Source organism: Colossoma macropomum, unplaced genomic scaffold (assembly GCF_904425465.1).
Source record: "Colossoma macropomum unplaced genomic scaffold, Colossoma_macropomum, whole genome shotgun sequence".
NCBI classification, from domain to species: Eukaryota; Metazoa; Chordata; class Actinopteri; order Characiformes; family Serrasalmidae; genus Colossoma; species Colossoma macropomum.
The window spans coordinates 34,402,369-34,427,043 of NW_023494798.1; the positions used below are offsets into that span (position 1 = coordinate 34,402,369).

Here is a 24,675-nt window from a genome sequence, read left to right on the forward strand (position 1 = left end):
AAGTGGCTTATTGCTTTTATAAAATGGCGGCCAACATAAAGTATGATAAAATACACAATTTTCAGCAAAATAATTGAAGTTATTTTCAATAATAATCAACATAAACAAGTATTCCACCAAGAAATGCCATTCCTTTACAGTATAGTATCATTGCCAAACAACCATGGACCACTGAATGAGGGGAACGTTCGGTCGCCCATCGCTGTACACTGCAGTCATTTCATGAACTTTTAAACTTTTTGTCGTATAACAATGAATATATGATAATACAGCACTGTTTAAGGCAAAAACATTTGCTTTAAAAGTACTTTTTGGTCACTAAATTACCACCATAGTCTTATTTAGCACCAATCCAGTGGCGCCCCTCTTCTCGTGCTGGGGCTGAATCTCAAACGCCTCCCTGCTCCCTACACAGTGCACTACGTAGGAATTTAAATACTGGATCCTGCAGCCCAACAGTGAATAATACAGCCAGGGAACAGTCATTTGGGACTCAGCCACATCCACACTCGATAAATGATGCACTGTTTGGCTGTAGAGGCTAGAATTTCTAAACTTTCATAGCTAGAACACTATTTAGAGAGTACGGAGCCGTTTGGGACTTAGCCTGGGTTTGACATGACTTCTGACTGAAACACGGACATTTGAAGTGCGTAAGACATTTAAATGACATTTTCAGACTTTTATACTGCCGTTTTACTGTTAATCACACCATAAGTACATTATTAAAGCCTGTGATATTAATGATGGAGCTGTTTAGGCTGTTGGCTTCTTTTAGCCTGTTAGCTAGCTGACCAGCCCAGTCCTAGTTAAAAACATAAGTTGCCCCTCAGTTTAAACAAAACACGGGTTCTTACTTAGTCAATATACTTGGTGCTCCATGTGAGCAGCATTAGAGTCAAAGATTATTACATTAACACACAAGGGTTTTTCATGCTGTGGCGCGGTGATACATAATTCAGCTGTTGTGAGGCGTCATAGGAATGGTATATTGCGGATTTTGCAACAACTTTGATCGCAGCTCAGCCAATCAGGTTTTAGGACCAGAACTATCTTTTTTTTTAACTGGCATTTTGGCATCTGTGTTGCTGAGCAGAGGGTGGAGGCGTGCAATATTACACAGGTGAATGCAGTCTTAGTAAGTGACTTAATATGAGGCTCAAATGGAAGTGAAGAATTAAAAATGAATCAAAGGTTTTTACTGACTTGAACTGATTTAATAGGAATAACATCTACATTCACAGTGAGACTGGAGAAGTTGGAAACCAGCGTTTTAGAGCCGACGAACAAGACTTCAGTTTTGTCTGCATTTAGTTTTAAGAAATTACTATCCAACCAACCTATCTAGCCATATAATTAGGAGACATTTTTTGGTCTTTTATGTTTTATGTGCACCTCACTGTAAGTCAAGTTTCCCACTGGGATAATAAAATGACTGAACTGAACTGAACTTTACTAAAGAACCCTTGAAGAACCGTCATTTTAAGAGTGTAGGGGAGGAACTAAAAAAGATAAAGGCAAGCAGTTTCGGCTTATAAAGAGAAAAACACATCCACTGTTTTGTTGTTTGTTTGTTTGTTTGTTGAGTAACCTCAACTTAAACTGTTTTGTTGACCAGACTGAGACTTTGCTGCTTAAAAACGTAAGTTTTTAAAAAGACGAGTTTTGATTAAAGAGAACTTTGACTGCACTAAGTTGAGCACAATCTATGCAGAAGGCTGACAAAGTTTTAACTTGACCTCACTTTAGTTGTTTTACAGTGTATGGAAAAAAGACTGTAGGCTTCTAAGAGTTAAAGAGCACAGTTGAGTTCTTGTTGTGAAGTATTTGGGATAGAGACACATGTTCTGTCAGTTTTTATCAGGTTTCTATCCTCTCTCGGTGTGGGCGTGCAGTAGTGAAAGTTGAAGCTGAGTTCAGTGTTCTGCTGGATGTGGAGCCGAGCGCCTCTGAGGAACACAAAACACACTCCGGTGAGTGAGAATAGAGATGTGTGTAAGAGGGAGACTTTGATAAAACACGCACACACTTTGATAAAAGAGGCACAGATACTAATAAAGTTTTAATTATTCCCTGATGATTCGAGCACCAATGCGGAATCACCAAACTCTGCCTTTATTATTTAATTCTCTTGCTTTTGCTTTATGTAATTTTCCCCCATTCCTCTCTATTACTGTTCTCCAAGGACTCATACACTCATCGTCCACATTATAGAAGCAACTCTTTTTTGCTTCCGCTCACTGGCCACTTTATTGGAAACACCTACCTTGTGCTTCCGCTAACTGGCCACTTTATTGGAAACACATACCTTGCACTTCCACTCACCATAACTCTCACTTGGCACTAAGCATTCCAGTAGGTAACGTTCCCCTGGCATCCACCAAACCCAGGTTCATCTATCAGACTACCAGATACAAACGTGATTCATCACTCTACTGCTCCAGAGTCCGGGGCGGAGGGTTTACACCACTCCAGTCGACATTTGGCATTGCACATAGTGATCTTAGGCTTGTGCACAGCTGCACGGACATGGAAACTCATGTCATGAAGCCCCTGATGCACAGTTTGTATGCTGATGTTGCTTCCAGAGGCAGTTCTGCAGTGAGAGATGCAACAGAGGATAAACTATTTTTAAACACTACACGCTTCAGCATGGTCTACCACTTAGTAGCTGAGCTGCTGTTACTCCTAAACACTTCAATTTCACAAAATAGCACTTACAGTTGTCTGGGGCAGATCTAGCAAGTGCAGAAATGTCTGACTTGTGGCAAAGATGGCATCCTATGACAGAGGCACATTTAAAGTCACTGAGCTCTATGTGTATTTTATACTTTATACATCTGCGAACAATGGATGTGGCTGAAACACTTGAGCTCAATAGTTTTGGCCATGTAGTGTATGTCGGACATTTTGATCGGTTGTCTTACAGTTTAAGCAGATCTCACAAATCAATCTGCAGTAATAAAGTTTGTATAGCACTCGTATATTGTTTTTCAGTTTTCGACATAATTTGAAAGTACTCACGGTCCTATATACTGTGTGTATATTTAATAATGAATGGACCAACAAAAATGACCCAAAATGCCATAGATGCCATAGATCAGCCAAATTCGGGCCGGGTCTTCATGCTATCTGGGTAGTATTGTAGTGTTCTGCTGCTGGCTGGTACCGGCGCCTGAGACTTTGGAGACGTGGCTCTGCAGATTACCTCAGGCAAAGGCTCATGGTACGCCTGCGGCTTCCTGAAAAAGGACTATTTATGTTGTTTATGTTGTTGTCTGTTAGTTTAAGTTGTGTATGCATGCTGTTTGTGTTTTTTAGTGTTGGGGGCTGGGGATTTTGTGTGTGAGGGGTTGGGGTGAGGTGTCTGGCTGGCGGTGACCTCCCGCGCGAGTTCTGTGTTGCATATGTGCCCCTTTCTGCTGGTGTGTTCAATAAACAGCACTTCTTGCAGCAAATCTTGGCTACCCCCGTGTTTCTTCTGCTGATGCTACAGTTTTATACACCAAAAATAAAAGGGTACAGAGCGTCCTCCTGCCTCTTCCCACCATAGACCGCCTCTTGTCAAGAGAAAATATCTTAAATACAGTCAAAAAATCCAATATTTCTCCTGATGATATTCTTGTAAACTTAATTTAAGATTACTTAACTTATTTGTACATTTACATTTTTTACTTGTTGTAAGTAATTTAAGTAAAATTCTCTCACTATAGTGGCAGATAACTTTGATCGTTTTAAGAAATGAGCTTGAAACCAGCAAAACTATCTGCCAGTTATCTGACCCAAAATGACATGGAAAGAAGTCTGGTTCCATTGAAATTAGAGTATGTTTTTCCTTTTCTTGTAAAGTTATCATTCTGGAGATACAAGGTTTTGATTTGACAACAGTGATATGCAGATTTTGCTCTGTTTGACTGGAACTGGGAGGTACAAAAGTTAAAGAGGTAATGTTTTTTTGCAAAAGAGGCCATATAGAGACGGTATATTCCTGGCTTAACCCAGCGCAAATTCAGCGCAGGTTAGAGAAGGAAGAACATTAATACCTTTGCAGAACAGGGGCACTCCGAGACCAGGGTTGGGAACCGCTGCCCCCGTTCTGCAGCCACCAAATGAAGCGTGAGAAGGTGGAGGGCAGAAGAACAGGAGAAGGATGGAGAGTGAGGAAATGCAGCAGTGTACCTGTAACCAAAGTCTGAGGGGATCTGAAAGCTGCACAGAGAATATCGTCCCGGTGCTGAACTCCACCCTTCCACTCCGCCGGCTGGACAAAATACTGAGAGAACGAGTTCAGCCTGAACACTGTGATCATCCTAACCAGAGACAGGGAGAGATGAACATGAGGAGATGCCAAATATCCATTCAGAAAGATTCAGAAAGATGGAGAAGAACGAGAGATAATCAGAATCACGTTTAGCAGTGTTCTCAAACCCTCAGAGCCCCCAGAAGGTCCCCTTTCAGAAGACCAACTGCTGTATATGAATTTGTCCTGGTGATGGTGACTCTTACATAAAAACTTTCGCTGTTGACCGCCGCAGTGGAATTAACCGGATGTTGATGTTTTTTGGGAGTCATGGACACCAAATGTCTCGTTGTATGTTGAATTCCAGACGAACACGTATCGGATTGCGCACACCTGGCTGAATCCCAGCTGGCTCTTTTTTAGACATATTATGCACCGTTTTGGTTTCCAGAGCCTCTATTTGAAGATCTGCATCTTAAGCACTACAGCACTACGCAGGAAGCAAGTGGCAGGAAGCCATTTGAGACTTAACCATAATCGGCATGAACCTATTGATGCCTGGGCGGTTTGAGCACGTATGGGAAACGGTCCGAGCTCCTTTTGCCACCTCTCCAAGAGGCCGAGTGTAACATACACTTGGCCCAAACCTAAAAATGCTCACTGGGGCCACATCAGCACATTTGGGAACCGGCCCAAGCTCCTTTTGCCAACTGCCAAGTGAAACTGACAACTGGCCCGAGCCTATGAATGCACACCTGTCAGTACATATGGTACATTTGCAAGCTCTTCGGTTGCTGAGTGTCACCCGCACTTGGCCCGATTCAGGCTGGCCGGTGACATAGATCAGCCAAATTCGGGCTGGGTCTTCATGCTATCTGGGCAGTATTGTAGTGTTCTGCTACTGGCTGGTGCCGGCGCCTGAGACTTTGGAGACGTGGCTCTGCAGATTACCTCAGGCAAAGGCTCATGGTACGCCTGCGGCTTCCCGAAAAAGGACTATTTATGTTGTTTATGTTGTTGTCTGTTAGTTTAAGTTGTGTATGCATGCTATTTGTGTTTTTAGTGTTGGGGGCTGGGGATTTTGTGTGTGAGGGGTTGGGGTGAGGTGTCTGGCTGGTGGTGACCTCCCGCGCGAGTTCTGTGTTACATATGTGCCCCTTTCTGCTGGTGTGTTCAATAAACAGCACTTCTTGTAGCAAATCTTGGCTACCCCCGTGTTTCTTCTGCTGATGCTACAGTTTTATACACCAAAAATAAAAGGGTACAGAGCGTCCTCCTGCCTCTTCCCACCATAGACCGCCTCTTGTCAAGAGAAAATATCTTAAATACAGTCAAAAAATCCAATATTTCTCCTGATGATATGATATGATGAATTTAAGATTACTTAACTTATTTGTACATTTACATTTTTACTTGAAAGTAATTTAAGTAAAAGTCTCTCACTATAGTGGCAGATAACTTTGATCGTTTTAAGAAATGAGCTTGAAACCAGCAAAACTATCTGCCAGTACAGTGAGATAATTTTAATCAATAAAATGATGTAACACCAGTGAAAAGTGTCTAGAACTAAGCTAAATAATCTTATACAAAGTCTAGAACCGTCTCAAAATGGGAAATATTAGATATTTAGATTGACTAGATTTAAAATCATTTCACACGTCAAGAAACAATGTAGATAATTTTGCTGTGGAACTAGATCTCTGCATTTAACCCATCCGTGCAGTGAAACACCCACATACATGCACACTAGTGAACACACACACTAGGGGGCAGTGAGCACACTTGCCCGGAGTGGTGGGCAGCCCTATCCACGGCGCCCGGGGAGCAACTGGGGGTCAGTTGCCTTGCTCAAGGGCACTTCAGTCTCGTAACCTTCCGGTCACAGGGCTGGTTCCCTAACCTCCAGCCCACGACTGCCCCCATAATAACACACTTATAACACACTTTCGTAAGATAAAATCACATAAAACAAGTACAGAATGTCCAGAAATAACCTAAAGAATCTTACAGTGTTCTTACAGCAGTCAGATCAGTGCTACCTAACTAGATTCAAGATGTTTTCACTTGCTAACTTATTTCTCAGTGTGTGGGTTTAACATTTAACATGCCTCACTTTGAGTAGTATTGTGAGGAATGTAATGTATTTGAAGCATTGCACTGACTATAAGCAAAGTTTTTTGTTTATTTACTCTACTGTTCAGCTTGCAGCTGTTCAAGCATTCTCACTATAAAAACATTTAACCAAATGAGGTTTGGGGAAAATGTTAAAATCAAGAATTCTATGCTAAAAAGAGCATCAGATCAGATCGATGTTACTTCCAGACACAATGCCTTAAACCACAGAAATAGTTTTCAAGATTATAAGATCATTTACAGCACTTTTTCTCTTATTTCAAGAAATCTCATTAAGTTTCTCACAATATTGCCAGATAATTCCGCTTCAAGAGCTTTTTTTTCTTGATTTGTTTTTATTTTTCTTTTATTTCTCTTTGGATTTTGTCGCTGTGTGTACGTCCAGCGCCGAGATGAGGAGATGGGATCTGACTGCAGGAACCAAAAAGTGTCTGAGTCCATCTACCAGAGGTCTGGGTTGGTTTGTGTCTGCTAGGACACACACACTCCCTCCCTCTCTCTGCTCTGACTGCTCGCAGTGTTTTTTACAGCTTCCAGCAGCAGCAGCGCTCTCGGCACATCAGCGCTGACGCTAACCAGCGACGAAGGGCTCGCTAACAACAGCGTGTGATGAAGAGAGAGAAAGACACGCGCGTACAGACGAGGACATTCTTGGAAGGATGAGAGGAGGAACTGCAAGAGATGAGAGATGGAGTGCGTTAACCTCAGGCAACATAAACTAGAAGCTGGAATGTTAGTAATGACAGCAGTGACAAACACCCAGCACGCTGTCATCTTTCAAACGGTTGTTTTCTCTCATTATCTTTCTCTCTTTCTCCATTCAGCGCCTCCAGACCTTGTTGTGCTGAAGGAGCTTGTTTCTTTAAGGTTCCCTCACATCCCATCTCCTTCTCATCTCTTACCGGACACGCACCGCCCATCAGCACATCATTTTTCGAATTGGAAATGGCTTCGTTTTTGTATTCATCTTTTTAATTTGATCTGTTATTGTCTACGTTTATATTAGCTATATTGTCTCCGCTTATTTATAATTTGGGGAAAAGAAATTAGAGGTAATTTGCATTTTGTTGCCATATGGCAACAGCATAGGAAAACGGAAGAGTAACAAAGAATAAAGAAACGTGTTAAAATAATTACACCGATCAGGCATAACGTTATGACCACCTCCTTGTTTCTACCCTCATTGTCCATTTTATCAGCTCCACTTACTATATAGGGTCACTTTGTAGTTCTACAGTTACAGACTGTAGTCCATCTGTTTCTCTGATACTTTGTTAGCCCCCTTTTACCCTGTTCTTCAGTGGTCAGGACCCCCATGGACCCTCACAGAGCAGGTACTATTTGGGTGGTGGATCATTCTCAGCACTGCAGTAACACTGACGTGGTGGTGTGTTAGTGTGTGTTGTGCTGGTATGAGTGGATCAGACACAGCAGTGCTGCTGGAGTTTTAAACACTGTGTCCACTCACTGTCCACTCTATTAGACACTCCTACCTTGTCAGTCCATCTTGTAGATGTAAAGTCAGAGACGATAGCTCATCTGCTGCTGCACAGTTTGTGTTGGTCATCCTCTAGTCCTTCATCAGTGGACACAGGACGCTGTTGGCTGGATATTTTTGGTTGGTGGACAATTCTCAGTCCAGCAGGTGTTTAAAAACTCCAGCAGCACTGCTGTGTCTGATCCACTCGTACCAGCGCAACACACACTAACACACCACCAACACATCAGTGTTACTGCAGTGCTGAGAATGATCCACCACCTAAATAGTACCTGCGCTGTGAGGGTCCATGGGGGTCCTGACCACTGAAGAACAGGGTAAAAGGGGGCTAACAAAGTGTCAGAGAAACAGATGGACTACAGTCTGTAACTGTAGAACTACAAAGTGCACCTATATAGTAAGTGGAGCTGATAAAATGGACAATGAGCATGGAAATTGCGTAGAATTGTCTCTCTCTCTCTCTCTCTCTCTCTCACCTCTCCCAGCCGAGCACCAGCACTGTCCTCTTCAGCACCAGTATCTGAGAGATCTCCACCGCCAGGCCTCTGCCTGCGTTTAGGCTGTGGTGACAGTGTCCGTTAAAGTCCCACACCTGCCACACACGGACGGAAAGATAACAAGATATTAGCATAATGTAAGCAAACAAAGCCGGGAGGCAGCAAATATAAGCACAAATGCAGGAGGATGGATCTACGCAGAGAGTGGAAGAGTGCAGAGAGAGAGAGTTACGCAAACATCCTCGCTCACCTTCTACACACTTTCTACCAACAGAGGGAAAAGTGATGCTTTGGGTGGTTTTTGTGTGGAGAGTCAGGCGTCCACACTTCACACTACAAGATACCTCAGTTAAACAGACAACTTCAACTGAAAGTCAGGCTGGACCCCTCAGCTGAGGAATGTTTCCACTGGCCAGTCCTCACTTTGGGCTTAAGTTATCTGGATAACAATTACAACTACTATCACTACTGCTGCATTTACTACTTCTACTACCACTGCTGCTGTAACTGCTACTGCTATTACTGCCACTACTACTGCCACTACTACTGCTATTACTACTACTACTACTATTACTGCCACTACTGCTACTACTACTGCCACTACTGCTGCCACTACTGCTATTACTACTACTACTGCTATTACTGCCACTACTGCCACTACTACAGCTACTACTACTGCCACTACTGCTATTACTACTACTACTGCTATTACTGCCACTACTACTGCTACTACCGCTATTACTACTGCCACTACTGCTATTACTACTACTACTACTACTATTATAACCACCACTACTACTATTATAACCACCACTACTACTACTGCTACTGCAACTGCTACTACTACCACTACCGCCACTGCCACTGCTACTACTACCACTACTACTACTGCCACTACTGCTACTACTACCACTACTACTACTGCCACTGCTACTACTGCAACTGCTAGTACTACTACTGCTACTGCTACTGCTGCTACTATTACTACTGCTACTGAGAATAGTCCACCAACCAAACATATCCAGCCAACAGCGTCCTGTGGGCAGCGTCCTGTGACCACTGATGAAGAACTAGAGGATGACCAACACAAACTGTGCAGCAGCAGATGAGCTGTCATCTCTGACTTTACATCTACAAGGTGGACTGGCAAGGTAGGAGTGTCTAATAGAGTGGACAGTGAGTGGACAGTGTTTAAAACCTCCAGTGGCACTGCTGTGTCTGATCCACTCAGACCAGCACAACACACACTAACACACCACCACCACGTCAGTGTTACTGCAGTGCTGAGAATGATCCACCACCCAAATAGTACCTGCTCTGTGAGGGTCCATGGGGGTCCTGACCACTGAAGAACAGGGTAAAAGGGGGCTAACAAAGTATCAGAGAAACAGATGGACTACAGTCTGTAACTGTAGAACTACAAAGTGCACCTATATAGTAAGTGGAGCTGATAAAATGGACAATGAGCGCAGAAACAAGGAGGTGGTCAGAATGTTGTGCCTGATTGAAGTGTATAGCTGAAATGATAATAAAGCCTACCTCTGCTGTTTCTACTACTACTAACATAAGTGAATAACAGAAAAAAACAATAAAAGCAGAGAAACAGACTCAGAGAAAGACAGAAGTTTAGTGTTGAGTAAGTGAAAGTCCTGAAGAAGTGAAGTCTGAAGTTTTAAATCGCTGTTAAAAAGCACTGAGAGAAATATGTAATGGAAGATTATGCAGTTTGCTCGAATGCCTCCGGCTCCACATCTTAAAAATCAATGAAGTGTCTTTGTCTGGCCGCAACCTCTGACCTTGACCACGCCGTCCGTGCCGGCGGTGAAAAGTCTCGTCTGCGTGGCGTCCAGCACCATGGTCGAGATCTCTGCATCGCCGTGACAGCGATGAAACTGCTTGACCTTCTGACCTGTGTCCATGAGCCAGCAAGTCACTGCTGAGCTGGCGTCACTGCTGACGACCTTGAATGAGAGCAGAAGCAGGAACGGCGTTACAGGCACAGTCTACTAACACCCTGCACTCTTAAAATGATGGTTCTTCAAGGGTTCTTTAGTAATGAAAATGGTTCCGTATAGAACCATGAACACTCATAGAACTCAATGCATGATTAAAGGGTTTTTTGCTTCACAAAAGCGTTCTTCAGATTGATGGAGAAGGTGCTGTAGATGGCTCTATATAGAACCGTTTTGAAAAGGGTTCTATATAGCACTAAAAGGGATCTTCTACTGTTACGATGTCAAGCTTGTACCAGTAGAAGAACCCTTTTTAGTGCTATATAGAATTCTTTGCAAAAAGGTTCTGTAGAAAAAACTATATGCAGCAGCTTCTCCATAAATCTGAGGAACCATTTCATGATGCAAAGAACCCTTTAATCATGCAAAGGGTTCTTTGAGTGGTCATGGTTCTATACAGAACCATTTTCTTTAAGTTAAGTGACCCTTATTAATTTCACCTCTGCATTTAACCCATCTGTGCAGTGAAACACTACATACATACTAGCGAACACACACACTAGGGGGCAGTGAGCACACTTGCCCAGAGCAGTGGGCAGCCCTATCCCCAGCGCCCAGGGAGCAGTTGGGGGTTAGGTGCCTTGCTCAAGGGCACTTTAGTCATGTCCTGTCAGCTCAGTGGATCAAACCGGCGACCTTCCAGTCACAAGGTTGGTTCCCTAAACTCCAGCCCACAACTGCCCCCGTAGAACCCTTGAAGGACCATCTTCTTTAAGACTGTACAAAAAGCCCAACGTGCACTTTCCCAATTTGATAACTTATATTCAAATAAGTTTAGCACTTAAACAGAAAAAAAGAAATAAAAAATGAGAAAAAAATGCCCCTCATTACAACCGACATAAACCTACATAAACATTCATAAACACTTATTCCAGTAGGCCTCAAGCTGACACAACCTCTACGTCAGGTGACTGATTTTTATCAGACATAAGGTTGTTGTGACACTTTCTGGGGTGAAGTGACTTAGACTTTGTAGCTAAGTACACTTTGTACACTATATGGCCAAAAGTATGTGGACAGCCCTCCTAATTATTGATGTTCAGGTGTTTCAGCCACACTCATTGCTAATAGGGGTATAAAATCAAGTACATAGCTTTGCGGTCTCCACAGACAAACACTGGCAGTAGAAAAAGTCGTACTGAAGAGCTCAGAGACTTTAACACGGCACTGTCATAGGATGCTGCCTCTGCCACGGGTCAGTTTGTGAAATTTCTGCCCTGCTAGATCTGCCCCAGTCAACTGTAAGTGCTATTATTATGAAATGAAAGCAACAACAGCTCAGCTATGAAGCGGTAGACCACACAAACTCACAGAGTGCTGGAGCACATAAAATCACTCACTACCAGTTCCAAACTGCCTCTGGAAGCAACATCAGCACAAGAACTGTGAGTCAGGAGCTTCAAGAAATGAGTCTCCATGGCTGAGCAGCTGCACACAAGCCTAAGATCACTATGCACAATGCCAAGCGTCGGCTGGAGGGGTGTAAAGCGCTGCCACTGGACTCTGGAGCTGTGGAAACGTGATGTGATGAATCAGCTTCACTATCTGTCAGTCTGATGATGAATCTGGGTTTGGTGGATGCCAGGAGAACGTTACCTACTGGAATGCACAGTGCCAGCAGTAAAGTTTGGTGGAGAAGGGATAATGAGGTGGGATGTTTTTCAAGGTTTGGGCCCCTTAGTTCCAGGGAAGGATGATGTTATTGTTACAGCATAAAAAAAGACATTTTACACAGTTATATTCCTTCAACTTTCCTGCCCAAACAAATTTTTCATTCTCATGTTGTCAGGTGCCTAAAATGTTTGCACAGTAGTATATAAAAAAGTGTCATAGCACAACCCAGTGTTAGAGTGTCACCTGACAACTTGACATCAGAGTTGACATAAGCAGCCATTATGATAGACTACGGCTATTGGAAAGCCTTAATAAATGTTTATGTAGGTTTACGTTTTAATGACGAGCTTATGCAGCCTTATGAGCACTGCTCTCCAGTACAGTGTTAGCCAGTGTCTCAGTGATTCACTGTGTGCCTGTCTGTGACAGCCACTGACTGGAGGTACTTAAGCATTCCCTGCGCACTGTCCTCTCCCCTACCTGTCCTCATTTTTCAATCTGACAGATTAAAGAGGGAAAATCTGCTCCTTTAAAATCTCACGGTAAACAACAAAGCAACAGATGCAGAACCAGTTTGGAGCGTCTCAAACAGCAGATATCTTCCAAACACAAGAGCGCAAGGTGTCTTTCCGTCTCTCTCAGCGCTGACCCAAGAGACTGAGAGAGTGGCGGTGCGGTTTGGCAGCACCACACTGCCCCCACCTGTCTGAACAGGGAGTTGTAGAGGACGCAGGTGACAGCGCTTTCGTGACTCATCACTCTCTTCCCCGACTCTTTCTTCGCCTCCAGCAGGAGCAGAGCACTGTTGAAGGAGAGGAAGAGGCGCGATCGCTCCTCGTGGAAGAAGAGGAGGGTCCTGCACTCCTGAGTTTTAGGGAAGATTCCCGCAATGCGCTGGACGCACAGCTGAGTGGCCACATCCCACACCCTTAACACCTGAGGGAGAGAGACATTTTAAGGGGAAATCCACCAATCTCTCATAAATTCTAAATAATTTAATGGTTAAGATGTAGACAAAGTCAGAGTGGTTTGGTGCGAAACGCTCTGTTCTAGATAAACTTACCGAGTCAGAGCTGTTCACAGTGGTGGTGATAGGAACCAGACGTCCACCTCTAAAAGCTCCCTCACAGAAAGTTACTACATGATTGATTATGAATTCACTGCCTGATGTCTAAGACACTGTTTTATGATAGTTTTTAGAAGATTTTGGACTAAAATATACTCTTTTAAAATCCAGTCATTGTGGAGGGATACATGGAGAAAATAGTCCCCAAAGTAAACTCATTATTTTCAGATTTTCCTCTATTTTCCATCATCAACATTCCATATAAACTCAGAAGACTCGTGTAGGTTCACTGGTGGTTCTGGATAGTAAATAAAATGTCTATATTTGTGTTGTAGTCATGGCGACCCCTGGTTCCTATCACCACCACTGTAAAGACATCTGAACCATTTCACACCAAACCACTCTGAATCACTCTGTTTACAAATCAAACACTGATTTATGCAGAAATTTTGAAAAAACTAGTGGGATTTCCCTTTTAAATGAACATGAATAAAAGAAAAATCATAACTGATTCTTCTTCCGCATCACAACATATTTTTAAGTGAATTTGTAGCAAGCTGAGTGTTTTCTGTCCATGATCGGTGGGGGTGGTGATATATTTTGACTCTAAGTTGACTTGAAAGGAGTAGCTGGCTAAAAATCAAACTGTAATCTATCAGCCAATACACGATTGATCTCTGAAGCTCTTTAATCGAGGATAATAAAGCTAGCAAGTAATGGAAAGACTGTCAGAAGTACAGACGAAATTCAGGCTTCACTACTGTCTTTGTCTATGAGAACTTCGCTAGTCCGTGTTTATAGATAACAGTGAGTCGCGGTGTCAGAAACCACATAATCAAGTCTGTTCAAGACTACTGAACAACTTCACACGCTTTGAGGTGAGTATGACAACTTATGCTGTGTTCAAGTTTGCATTGAAAAAAAACTTCTGCACCTCATAACGATATGTGGCTACAGCGGCATGACGCCATGCAAACACTGGTATGGTAACAGCATTGCCGGTGAAAACAGATGATTATCAGAGTAGAGCTTTAGCAGTGTACATCGTTTATTTAAGGTGGAGAAAGTCAGGAGGGGCTCTGTACTCGTCTACTTCTATATTAATACATTCCGATTACAGATTAAGACTGAGGTGTTTATTCTCACTCTACTCAACAATCTGATGGAAAGTCTCTGTTTACATGCTCTTTACATGCGCTTGTGTTTTTAATTGCTTTAAAATGATGTCAGACTCAGGAAAACGTCCTTCACATGTCCTTATTAAAGATGGCCGAGAGGAAGACGTCGTGTTCTGAGACACATAAGCTGGACGTCCGTCCCACCGCCGTCTTTTAAAGATCAGAGCATAAACTTCGTCTCCTCTGCAGACCAGTTTCTGCTCCACCATGTTGAACGGTATAAACTTTCACTATGACATGACGAACATGATCAGAACGGACTTAAACTTTCCGATAGGGAATGTAATCAGATACAGGCGTTTACACGGATATTATTCTTCTATTTAACAGATTATTTACAGGATTACCCACCTCGATCAATCAGATAGAAACTGTATTCCAAACGGCCTCAATCAGACTAGACTATTCCGATTGAGCTATTAATAAGATTATTAATGGATTATTAGGCTGCACGTAAACATAGCTACTGTAAACATTACCATGACAGCGAGCATCACGTGAGGTCCAGTCAGAGTGAGACGAGTTTTCAGCTGGCTTGCTTGTGTTTTTAATTGCTGTAAAATTATGGCAGAAAATGTACTTCACATGTATTAAGGAAGCAACGAGAGGAAGATGTCATGCTCTGAGACACATAAGCTGGACGTCCGTCCCACCGCCGTCTTTTAAAGATCAGAGCAGAAACTTCGTCTCCTCTGCAGACCAGTTTCTGCTCCACCATGTTGAACGGTATAAACTTTCACTATGACATGACGAACATGATCAGAACGGACTTAAACTTTCCGATAGGGAATGTAATCAGATACAGGCGTTTACACGGATATTATTCTTCTATTTAACAGATTATTTACAGGATTACCCACCTCGATCAATCAGATAGAAACTGTATTCCAAACGGCCTCAATCAGACTAGACTATTCCGATTGAGCTATTAATAAGATTATTAATGGATTATTAGGCTGCACGTAAACATAGCTACTGTAAACATTACCATGACAGCGAGCATCACGTGAGGTCCAGTCAGAGTGAGACGAGTTTTCAGCTGGCTTGCTTGTGTTTTTAATTGCTGTAAAATTATGGCAGAAAATGTACTTCACATGTATTAAGGAAGCAACGAGAGGAAGATGTCATGCTCTGAGACACATAAGCTGGACGTCCGTCCCACCGTCGTCTTTTAAAGATCAGAGCATAAACTTCCTCTGCTTTCACTGTGACGCGACACACATGATCAGAACGTACTTAAACTTTCCGATAGGGAATGTAATCAGATACAGGCATTTACATGGATATTATTCTTCTATTTAACGTGTTATTTACAGGATTACCCACCTCGATTAATCGGATAGAAACTGTATTCCGAATGGCCTTAATCAGACTAGACTATTCCGATTGAGCTGTTACTGACGTTAGCAGGCTCGCTTATTGTTAACAATACTAGCTTTACTGGAAGATACTACTGCACAGAGGTCGTAATTCAGTGCTTTGACTTCTCACTTCCAAGTTAAGTCAAACACAGCTGCAGCTACAACTGCTACTTTAAGCTCTGTTATGAAGGCCTCACTGCTCTCATCAACCATCTTGATTCTGTTCTTCCTTCTCACCTTGTCTTTTGAAAAGCTGATCAGTTGCTTTTTTCCCAGCATGAAGCGCACTGCCACCACGCTGGTCACATGACCTCGGAGGACACCCACAGGTTTGGAGATGAGGTAGGGGTTCCAGAGGCACACCTGGTTATTCACACCTGCTGTGGCTACAGGTTTGAAATGAGAAAACAGAACACAGCTCTACTTCAGTATAAACTCATCTCATAGACACAAAACACTGGGCACTGACTGTCCACTTTATTTTACTGTAGCTCCGCCGTGCTGGTTTACAGTTAGAGACTGGACATGTTGATATATTTAGCTGGACAGTCCACTCTCAACCTAGCAGTGACACTGAAGTGTGTAAAAACTTCGGCAGCACAGTTGTGTATGATACATTCTTACCAGCACCACACACTACCATCAGTGTCACTGCTGTGATGAGAATGGACCACCCAAACAACATCTGGACAGCAGCAGCCCTGTGGTCAGAAACTGACCAGTGAAGAATAGGGTGGAGAGGGGCTGTTAAACTGTACAGCAACAGACGGACTACAGTCTGTAACTGTACACCTACATAGTGGAGCTATAAGGTAGGTGTTCCTAATAAACTGGCCTGTTAGCGGAAGCACAAGGTAGGTGTTTCCAATAAAGTGGCCAGCGAGGGGAAGCACAAGGTAGGTGTTTCTTATGAAGTGGCCAGTGAGTGGAAGCACAAGGTAGGTGTTTCCAATAAAGTGGCCAGCGAGGGGAAGCACAAGGTAGGTGTTTCTTATAAAGTGGCCAGTGAGTGGGAAGCACAAGGTAGGTGTTTCCAATAAAGTGGCCAGCGAGGGGAAGCACAAGGTAGGTGTTTCCAATAAAGTGGCCAGCGAGGGGAAGCACAAGGTAGGTGTTTCCAATAAAGCGGCCCGTGAGGGGAAGCACAAGGTAGGTGTTTCTAATAAAGTTACCAGTTAGTGGAAGCACAAGGTAGGTGTTTCCAATAAAGTGGCCAGTGAGGGCACAATTAACTTCTAAAATCTGTTAAAACTAGTGAGTACCAATGAAGTTGAGTCCAGGATGGTAGTCCAGATCAGTGATTCCATTCTCTGTGTGGAAAGCAGTAACTCTGAGAGGTCTGGTCTCACCCTCTCTCCAGGCCAGTACCATGCTGGTTTGAGCGGAACTGCTGCAGGACACAAAGGCTTCCAGAGATCCCAGGAACTGCACTGAGGAGCAGAAACACAGCACAATACAATTATGATACAAAAAGCAACATAAAGCAGTAACTGTACCTTCGTTAAGGTGCGCCTACTGACACAGAGTTCAATTGTGCACACATAGCCTATTTAATCTCCATAGAAAAGACTGACCATAGTATGAGACCCTCTGGAGCAGCCGCACATGAGCCTAAGGTCGCCATGTCTAATGCTAAGCGTGGTCTAGAACGATATAAAGCCCCCCAGCATTGGGCTGTGGAGCAGTGGAACTGTGTTCTCTGGAGTGATGGAGCTTCAATATCTTTGGGATGAGTTTGAGATCCACAACTGACCATCCAACATCAGTACCTGACCTCACCAATGCTCAATCAAAACCTCACAGCAATGTTCCAATATCTAGTGTAAAGCCTTGCCAGAAGAGCAGAGGCTCTAATAGCTTATATCGTCACTGTTGTATAAATATCTCATTGAAAATAGCAGCTTAATTTTTATACTGTTTAAACATTTCATGATTAATGGGCCAAAATGAATCGTCCAAAACTATTTAGAAGTATTTAATGTACATTACGTTACATATTTTGTGTACATTGTCAGATGTTACCATTTTTGACAATATTTGCTTATGACAGCAATGGTGTATACACTTCATAATGCAGTTTATTGGAAGTAGGGCTGGGATGATCAGCAATTTATAGATGTATGATTTATAGGATGTATAAACAAAGTGGCAGTGCAATATGCAATATGTATGGATGTATAAACAAAGTGGCAGTGCAGTATGCAGTATGTATGGATGTATAAACAGTTGCAGTGCAGTATGTATGGATCTATAAACAGTGGCAGTGCAGTATGCAGTATGTATGGATGTATAAACAGTGGCAGTGCAGTATGCAGTATGTATGGATGTATAAACAGTGGCAGTGCAGTATGCAGTATGTATGGATGTATAAACAGTGGCAGTGCAGTATGCAGTACTTATTGATGTATAAACAGTCGCAGTGCAGTATGTAGTATGTATGGATGTATAAACAGTGGCAGTGCAGTATGCAATATCTATGGATGTATAAACAGTGGCAGTGCAGTATGTATGGATGTATAAACAGTGGCAGTGCAGTATGTAGTATGTATGGATGTATAAACAGTGGCAGCGCAGTATGTATGGATGTATAAACAGTGGCAGTGCAGTATGTAGTATGTATGGATGTATAAACAGTGGCAGTGCAGTATGCAGTATGTATGGATGTATAAACAGTGGCAGTGCAGTATGCAGTATGTATGGATGTATAAACAGTGGCAGTGCAGTATGCAGTATGTATGGATGTATAAACAGTGGCAGTGCAGTATGTAGTATGTATGGATGTATAAACAGTGGCAGTGCAGTATGCAATATCTATGGATGTATAAACAGTGGCAGTGCAGTATGCAGTATGTATGGATGTATAAACAGTGGCAGCGCAGTATGTATGGATGTATAAACAGTGGCAGTGCAGTATGCAGTATGTATGGATGTATAAACAGTGGCAGTGCAGTATGTAGTATGTATGGATGTATAAACAGTGGCAGTGCAGTATGCATATCATGGATGTATAAACAGTGGCAGTGCAGTATGCAGTATGTATGGATGTATAAACAGTGGCAGTGCAATATACAGTATGTATGGATGTATAAACAGTGGCAGTGCAGTATGCAATATCTATGGATGTATAAACAGTGGCAGTGCAGTATGCAGTATGTATGGATGTATAAACAGTGGCAGTGCAGTATGCAGTATGTATGGATGTATAAACAGTGGCAGTGCAGTATGCAGTATGTATGGATGTATAAACAGTGGCAGTGCAGTATGCAGTATGTATGGATGTATAAACAGTGGCAGTGCAGTATGTAGTATGTATGGATGTATAAACAGTGGCAGTGCAGTATGCAGTATGTATGGATGTATAAACAGTGGCAGTGCAGTATGTAGTATGTATGGATGTATAAACAGTGGCAGTGCAGTATGTATGGATGTATAAACAGTGGCAGTGCAGTATGCAGTATGTATGGATGTATAAACAGTGGCAGTGCAGTATGCAGTATGTATGGATGTATAAACAGTGGCAGTGCAGTATGCAGTATGTATGGATGTATAAACAGTGGCAGTGCAGTATGTAGTATGAATGGATGTATAAACAGTGGCAGTGCAGTATGTAGTATGAATGGATGTATAAACAGTGGCAGTGCAGTATGTATGGATGTATAAACAGTGGCAGTGCAGTATGCAGTATGTATGGATGTATAAACAGTGGCAGTGCAGTATGTATGGATGTATAAACAGTGGCAGTGCAGTATGTAGTATGTATGGATGTATAAACAGTGACAGTGCAGTATGCAGTATGTATGGATGTATAAACAGTGACAGTGCAGTATGTAGTATGTATGGATGTATAAACAAAATGACAGTGCAATGGTAATGAGTAGAAAGATTTTATAACATATTCATATTTTACACTGCAGCTACATATTCTGTATATCTAGGGAAGTTTCCATTTGTGCCAGAGAGCTTTAAGGTCTTTTCACACTGAATCTGAGTTTTACAAAGAGGGTCAGCGGAACTCCTGGTGATATTTGTTGAACTTATTTAGCAGAGTGGACCGTAATCCAGTGTCCATGTTACTACTCACTAAGTCCATGTTTTCATTCTCTGCGTCTCCTTCCTGAATTAGAAACAGAATCAATGTATGAGGCATAGGGAGGAAATGAGGTCACAGCTTACTAGTTACCTGAGGAATGTGTTTAAACTGAGGCGACACGAATCCACTCAACATACTCGTCATAACAATTTGTGCTCCGTGTCGTCCTTTTTACTGGGAAATTAGGAGAGGAGCAGAGCTGCAGGCAACAAAGCCAACAAAACATCCCTCTCCAAGGATCAAACGCAGGCACTTCACGCTCGAGAGGCCACGGATGCCTTTTTGGGTAACAGACACATACCTTTTAACGGCGCTACCACCAGGCCTGAAGGCCAGCGTGCCACCAAGATAGAGGTTTTTAGTCTCTCTCGCACAAACACACGAGCGCCGTGTCTAATCCTAAACACTAGATGACTCTCCAGGGTGGGAAGAACTTCAAAAGGATCCCGCCTACAGCCGGGGAGATAAAGCACCCAGCAATTTTCAATTAACAAGTCCTTTTCATGTTCTGTTGTGTTTCCTTCTGCTCTCTTGTGTTTGTTATTCTTGTTTACTTCGGCTCCTATTCTCTCTGTCATCCTCCGCCGTCTCGGAGGAGCCCGCTCACCCACACATACACGCCGCCCTCATCCAGCGGGATGTGGAGATCGCTGCCATCAGCTTGAGGTTGTATATCTCTGAGACATAAAGCTGCCGATAATATTTCCACAACAGCTGTATACTGTCGGCAGGAGTTCTGTACGCTGGAAACGATGTACAAAACTGTTCAACAGTTTCTAGTAGCGCTGGGCGATTAATCGGAAAGTAATCGAAACCGACATTCAGAACCTCTAACCGACGTAATCTTTCCCATGTCGGTTATTTTTTTAAAATTCTGCAAATCCTTTCCCCGCTTTGTGTGTTCATGTACTGTCCCCTTAAAAACCTACTACCGCGCATGTTTCATGTGACTCCGCCACGTCCAGTCTGCGACGTGGGAGCTAAGGCTGCGTTCTCACAGCAGGTAAAAGTGGCCCAAATCTGATTTTTTTGTTTGTCTGTTCAGATTATCTTTTAATTGTGATCTGTATGTGATTATCAGTCTGAACAGATCGGCTCCTAAACTGACCCACAGAGCAAAAGAACAGAGCGTCACGCTGCTTCACGGCTCATCCAGAGGCCAACATTCACAACGGCCAACGAACGCCAGTCGCTCCCGGAGGATCAGCTTCATCTTCACCAGCATCACAGGAGCCATCATGAAGCTTCACTGACTGACAGCTGGGCTCATCACCCAGAATGTGTTCAAGCCGTAAAAAGGGCGCGGTCACTTCTTTGGTTTGCGTCCTCGGATTCTTTAAACTTTGCTTTCAGACTTTTAACTGTTCTTTGACGCTGCAGCCTCGTTCTCCTGCGGCCGCGTTCGGACATTTCTCTCTAAATCTCTTCAATCATGGAGGGTTCTGGATGAGTCTCTTCTCATTTTTGGAAAGAAATATCAGCCCAAATGTTTTTGAGTCTCAGCAGCACGAAATTATGACGAATGTCGAGTTGGATTGACGTAAAAGCTGCGGAAATTCTGATCTGGCTGTTCAGACGATTTACATTAAGATATGCGGAACATATTTACAGCACAAACCTTGTCAGTGAACTATGAGGGCAAAAAAACAAAAATAAAATAATCGTTCATTAATCGTAATCGAGGTAAAATATTCAATTAGTCGTGATATTGATTTGAAGTCATATCGCCCAGCAGTAATTTGGAGTCATTATTTTCACTAAGACAGGGATGAGGACTCAAGTCAGCTTCTCGGACTCATGCAGACTGACTTGTGACTCGAAGCCTCTGTCTACTCATTTTTGTGGTTTTCTTCTGTTATCTCTAGTTTTTGTGATGTTTTTACTCTGAACTGGCAGAGAAAGACTGACAATCTTCTCTGTAGAGAGATTTATGAAATAATTTTTCTTGCCATTTTTCTCGCATTTTTCGCAGTTCGATTAGAGTTGGGTGGGGCTACATTTGGCACAGGTGATGTCAGGTCTGCCAAAGTACTAATGAGAGTTAGTAATGTGTATATCGCTGCTGTCCAAAGGAAAACATGTATCTCCATTTTTGTTGATTTTTATTTTTCTATGTCATTTTGCAGTTCTCCTTTTTTCATTTCATGATGAATGGACCAATAGAAACGCTCCAAAATCAATTAGAATAAAATCTCTTTACATAAACTTACATTAAAAGTTAAGGGCAGTTTTGCCCTCTACTGTAAAGTTACCATTTTGGAGAAGCTCCTCTCTTGCTAAGGACTTCAGGAGCTGAAGAGAAGTCCTAACACCTTAGATTAACCACCAGCATAATTAGGAAGTGAGAGTGGATCACGCTTTATTTTGTATTTTCCAGTTTTGTGAAAAAACTCCCCTCGGCTTTCTGGAAGTTCTAGATACATCACTGACTGTGAACATGAGCCGTAGTCTATGCAGGTTTGGCTTAGTTGTTAGGAATGGAAAACAGTGGCAGTGGCTCTACGCCAGGACTCTTTACTGTAAGAGTCACTGTAAAACTTGTACACAGTCAAATATAGGCCAATATGTGTGTTACAGACTTAAGAAGAAAAAAATTTAATGTTCTGCAAAGTTTCTGTGTTCAATCTAGAACAGCCCAAACACATTAATGAGAATTGCGTGAAGGTTAGTGCTAACAAACTACTAGAATCCTACAAGGCCGCCAGCAGAAGTTAGAATTATTGTGTAGAGCTGGGTTTTGACAGAGTTTTCACATTCATATCTCGAATTAAAGGCCTAGTTCTAATATTCACGGTTCAACACTGGTTAGTGCTGAGTAATGCTGGTGCACATGAGCATCCAAAAGACATTAGCATATGTCTGACCTTGTATGTATCAGTTTTACAGTGATTCCTTCAGTAAAGAGTCCTGACATACAACGGACCCTAAACCTGCTTAGACTACGGCTCATATTCACAGTCAGTATGCAGAACTTCCAGCAGGACTAGACTAGTTTTTTTTTCAAAAATGGGCCTCACCCATTGGTGACTGCTTGATCTCTTGGTCACCTCATTACCATGTTGATGGTAAAACACTGAGCATTTCAAGATTTTAATTGTTTTGCGCCCAACCAAAACTTAACAATGAAATAAAAGCATTGTGGCAATGGTGTAGAACAGAGGTCACTAATAGGCGGACCGCGGTCCGAGTCCGGACCCAGACACTGTCCTATGTGGACCTGGATCTATAACTGATAAACTATGGAGAATTCTTTAATTTCGACGGGGTGGTCCTATTTTATTCAACATATCAATTCTAGTCATTCTAGTCTACTCAGCCAATCAGATCTGTGCATTATGATGAGCACTGAGGCTGGAGTGAGTGACGCACACACAGGGGAGGGACGAGACACAGCAGTCAGAGAAGAAAGTGAGCCAGATTATTTTACATGACTCTAAAAAAAGAGAAACAATAAATGTTGTTGAAATATGACTGAACTGTATTTTATTTGATTTGACATTCAGTTGTCGACTGTATAAGATGTTGATATAACTACTAGGCTACTTCAGTAAACAGTATATGGCACTGAATCATGATGTAGTTAGACATTATGATGTTCTGGACCTTTGCTTGAGGATATTTTCTTTAACTGGACCTTATTGAATTGTAATTAATTAACCTCGGTGTAGAAGAATACATAGGAAACACTGCATTTTAAATGCAAATGCTCTTTTATTGAACAGGCAGGAATGGAGAACCACCATTCAGCACTGCTGAAACGGCCAAGATAGCAGACAGGTCACTTCTAGCCATGCGCTTTCTAGCGACAGTAGGCACTAACACTGCACCAACTGCCCCACAGCCCAGCACAGAACTGCACAAACAACACATGTGCACAACATTAAGCTAACAAATGACGCGCATGGCCACGCCTCCCACGCTTCCACGGCAGCACAAGCCAGTATCAGGACGCTACAGCTTTGCTAAGATTGCGGTGTTTCAATATATCAAACATGATTATTCTATTAAATAAAAATAGGCTAAAAATAAAAATACAGACATATATTTTTTAGTTTCTAGAAATCGTTAGCCCTTCTCTATAAGTCTAATTAATAAATAAGTCTAATTATACCTCAAACTACACCACATGAGTTATTATTGAATAAAATACCCTTTTTTTTGTTGTGTATTTGTGTGTGATGGTCCGTATCTCAGCATGCAAAGCCCTCCTCTAATCGCCCGACTGAAACTCATTGGGTGTGACATCAAAAAGAAGTGAAAAACTGGCGAGGCGTCACTTTGATGGCCTTGAGTAAGCACTTACTAAACTGTGCTGATTTGCATATTAATTGATACGAGAGTAGCGGAGGATGGCAAAGCTGTCTGAACACAGCAGAAAAACCCTGAAAATCCAGCCAGACTCATCCTCCACACGCCACATCCTGCAAACATCACGCTCAAATATGACAGTCTTCCCTGATGTGTTCATTAGCACAGGCAGCGCGCCGTCGGTGTGGCGCACTGCACCTAAAAAGAGCAAAGGGCTTCCAACCTGTTTCAAACACAGAGAAAGAGCATCGCTCAGAAACCCGTCACCCAACTTCTACATAACCACAGGCAACTGTCAGCTGAATCAACCTCAGGATCCTCGTGCACAGCGCTTTTCAGCTTTCGGAAACTAAGACATCTACAATAGAGAGTAATAACTGACTGATTCCTTTGGTTCCACAAACTGAAAAACAACTGCAGTGTTCAGTTTTATAACATTAAAGTGTTTCATACAGATAAGAAAACAATTAAAGCGAGCATCAGCCTGGACACTGTAAAGGCTTCAGTCACAGTCATGATGTGGTCTGTGTGGCACATAAGAAAACATCAACTACATTTAGGTTTGGAGTGGAGGGGCGGGTAATTTAGATTTTTTGCCAAACTAATCCTGTAAAGTAACTGTATCTGTAACACTACAGATCTGAATGTGGGTCCATTAGCAAATGCATAATAGTTACT

At 42.5% G+C, this 24,675-nt stretch overlaps 1 protein-coding gene across 1 annotated transcript in view; it reads right to left on the reverse strand.

Moving 5' to 3' along the window:
* The window catches only part of LOC118817847 (WD repeat-containing protein 49-like), a 78,009-nt gene that overhangs the window by 39,410 nt on the left and 13,924 nt on the right, over positions 1–24,675 (reverse strand). The window contains 6 exon segments of the mRNA XM_036584803.1: positions 4,180–4,310; positions 8,348–8,463; positions 10,165–10,329; positions 12,697–12,930; positions 15,837–15,985; positions 16,862–17,029. Of these exon segments, the coding sequence (XP_036440696.1) occupies positions 4,180–4,310; positions 8,348–8,463; positions 10,165–10,329; positions 12,697–12,930; positions 15,837–15,985; positions 16,862–17,029 (963 nt within the window).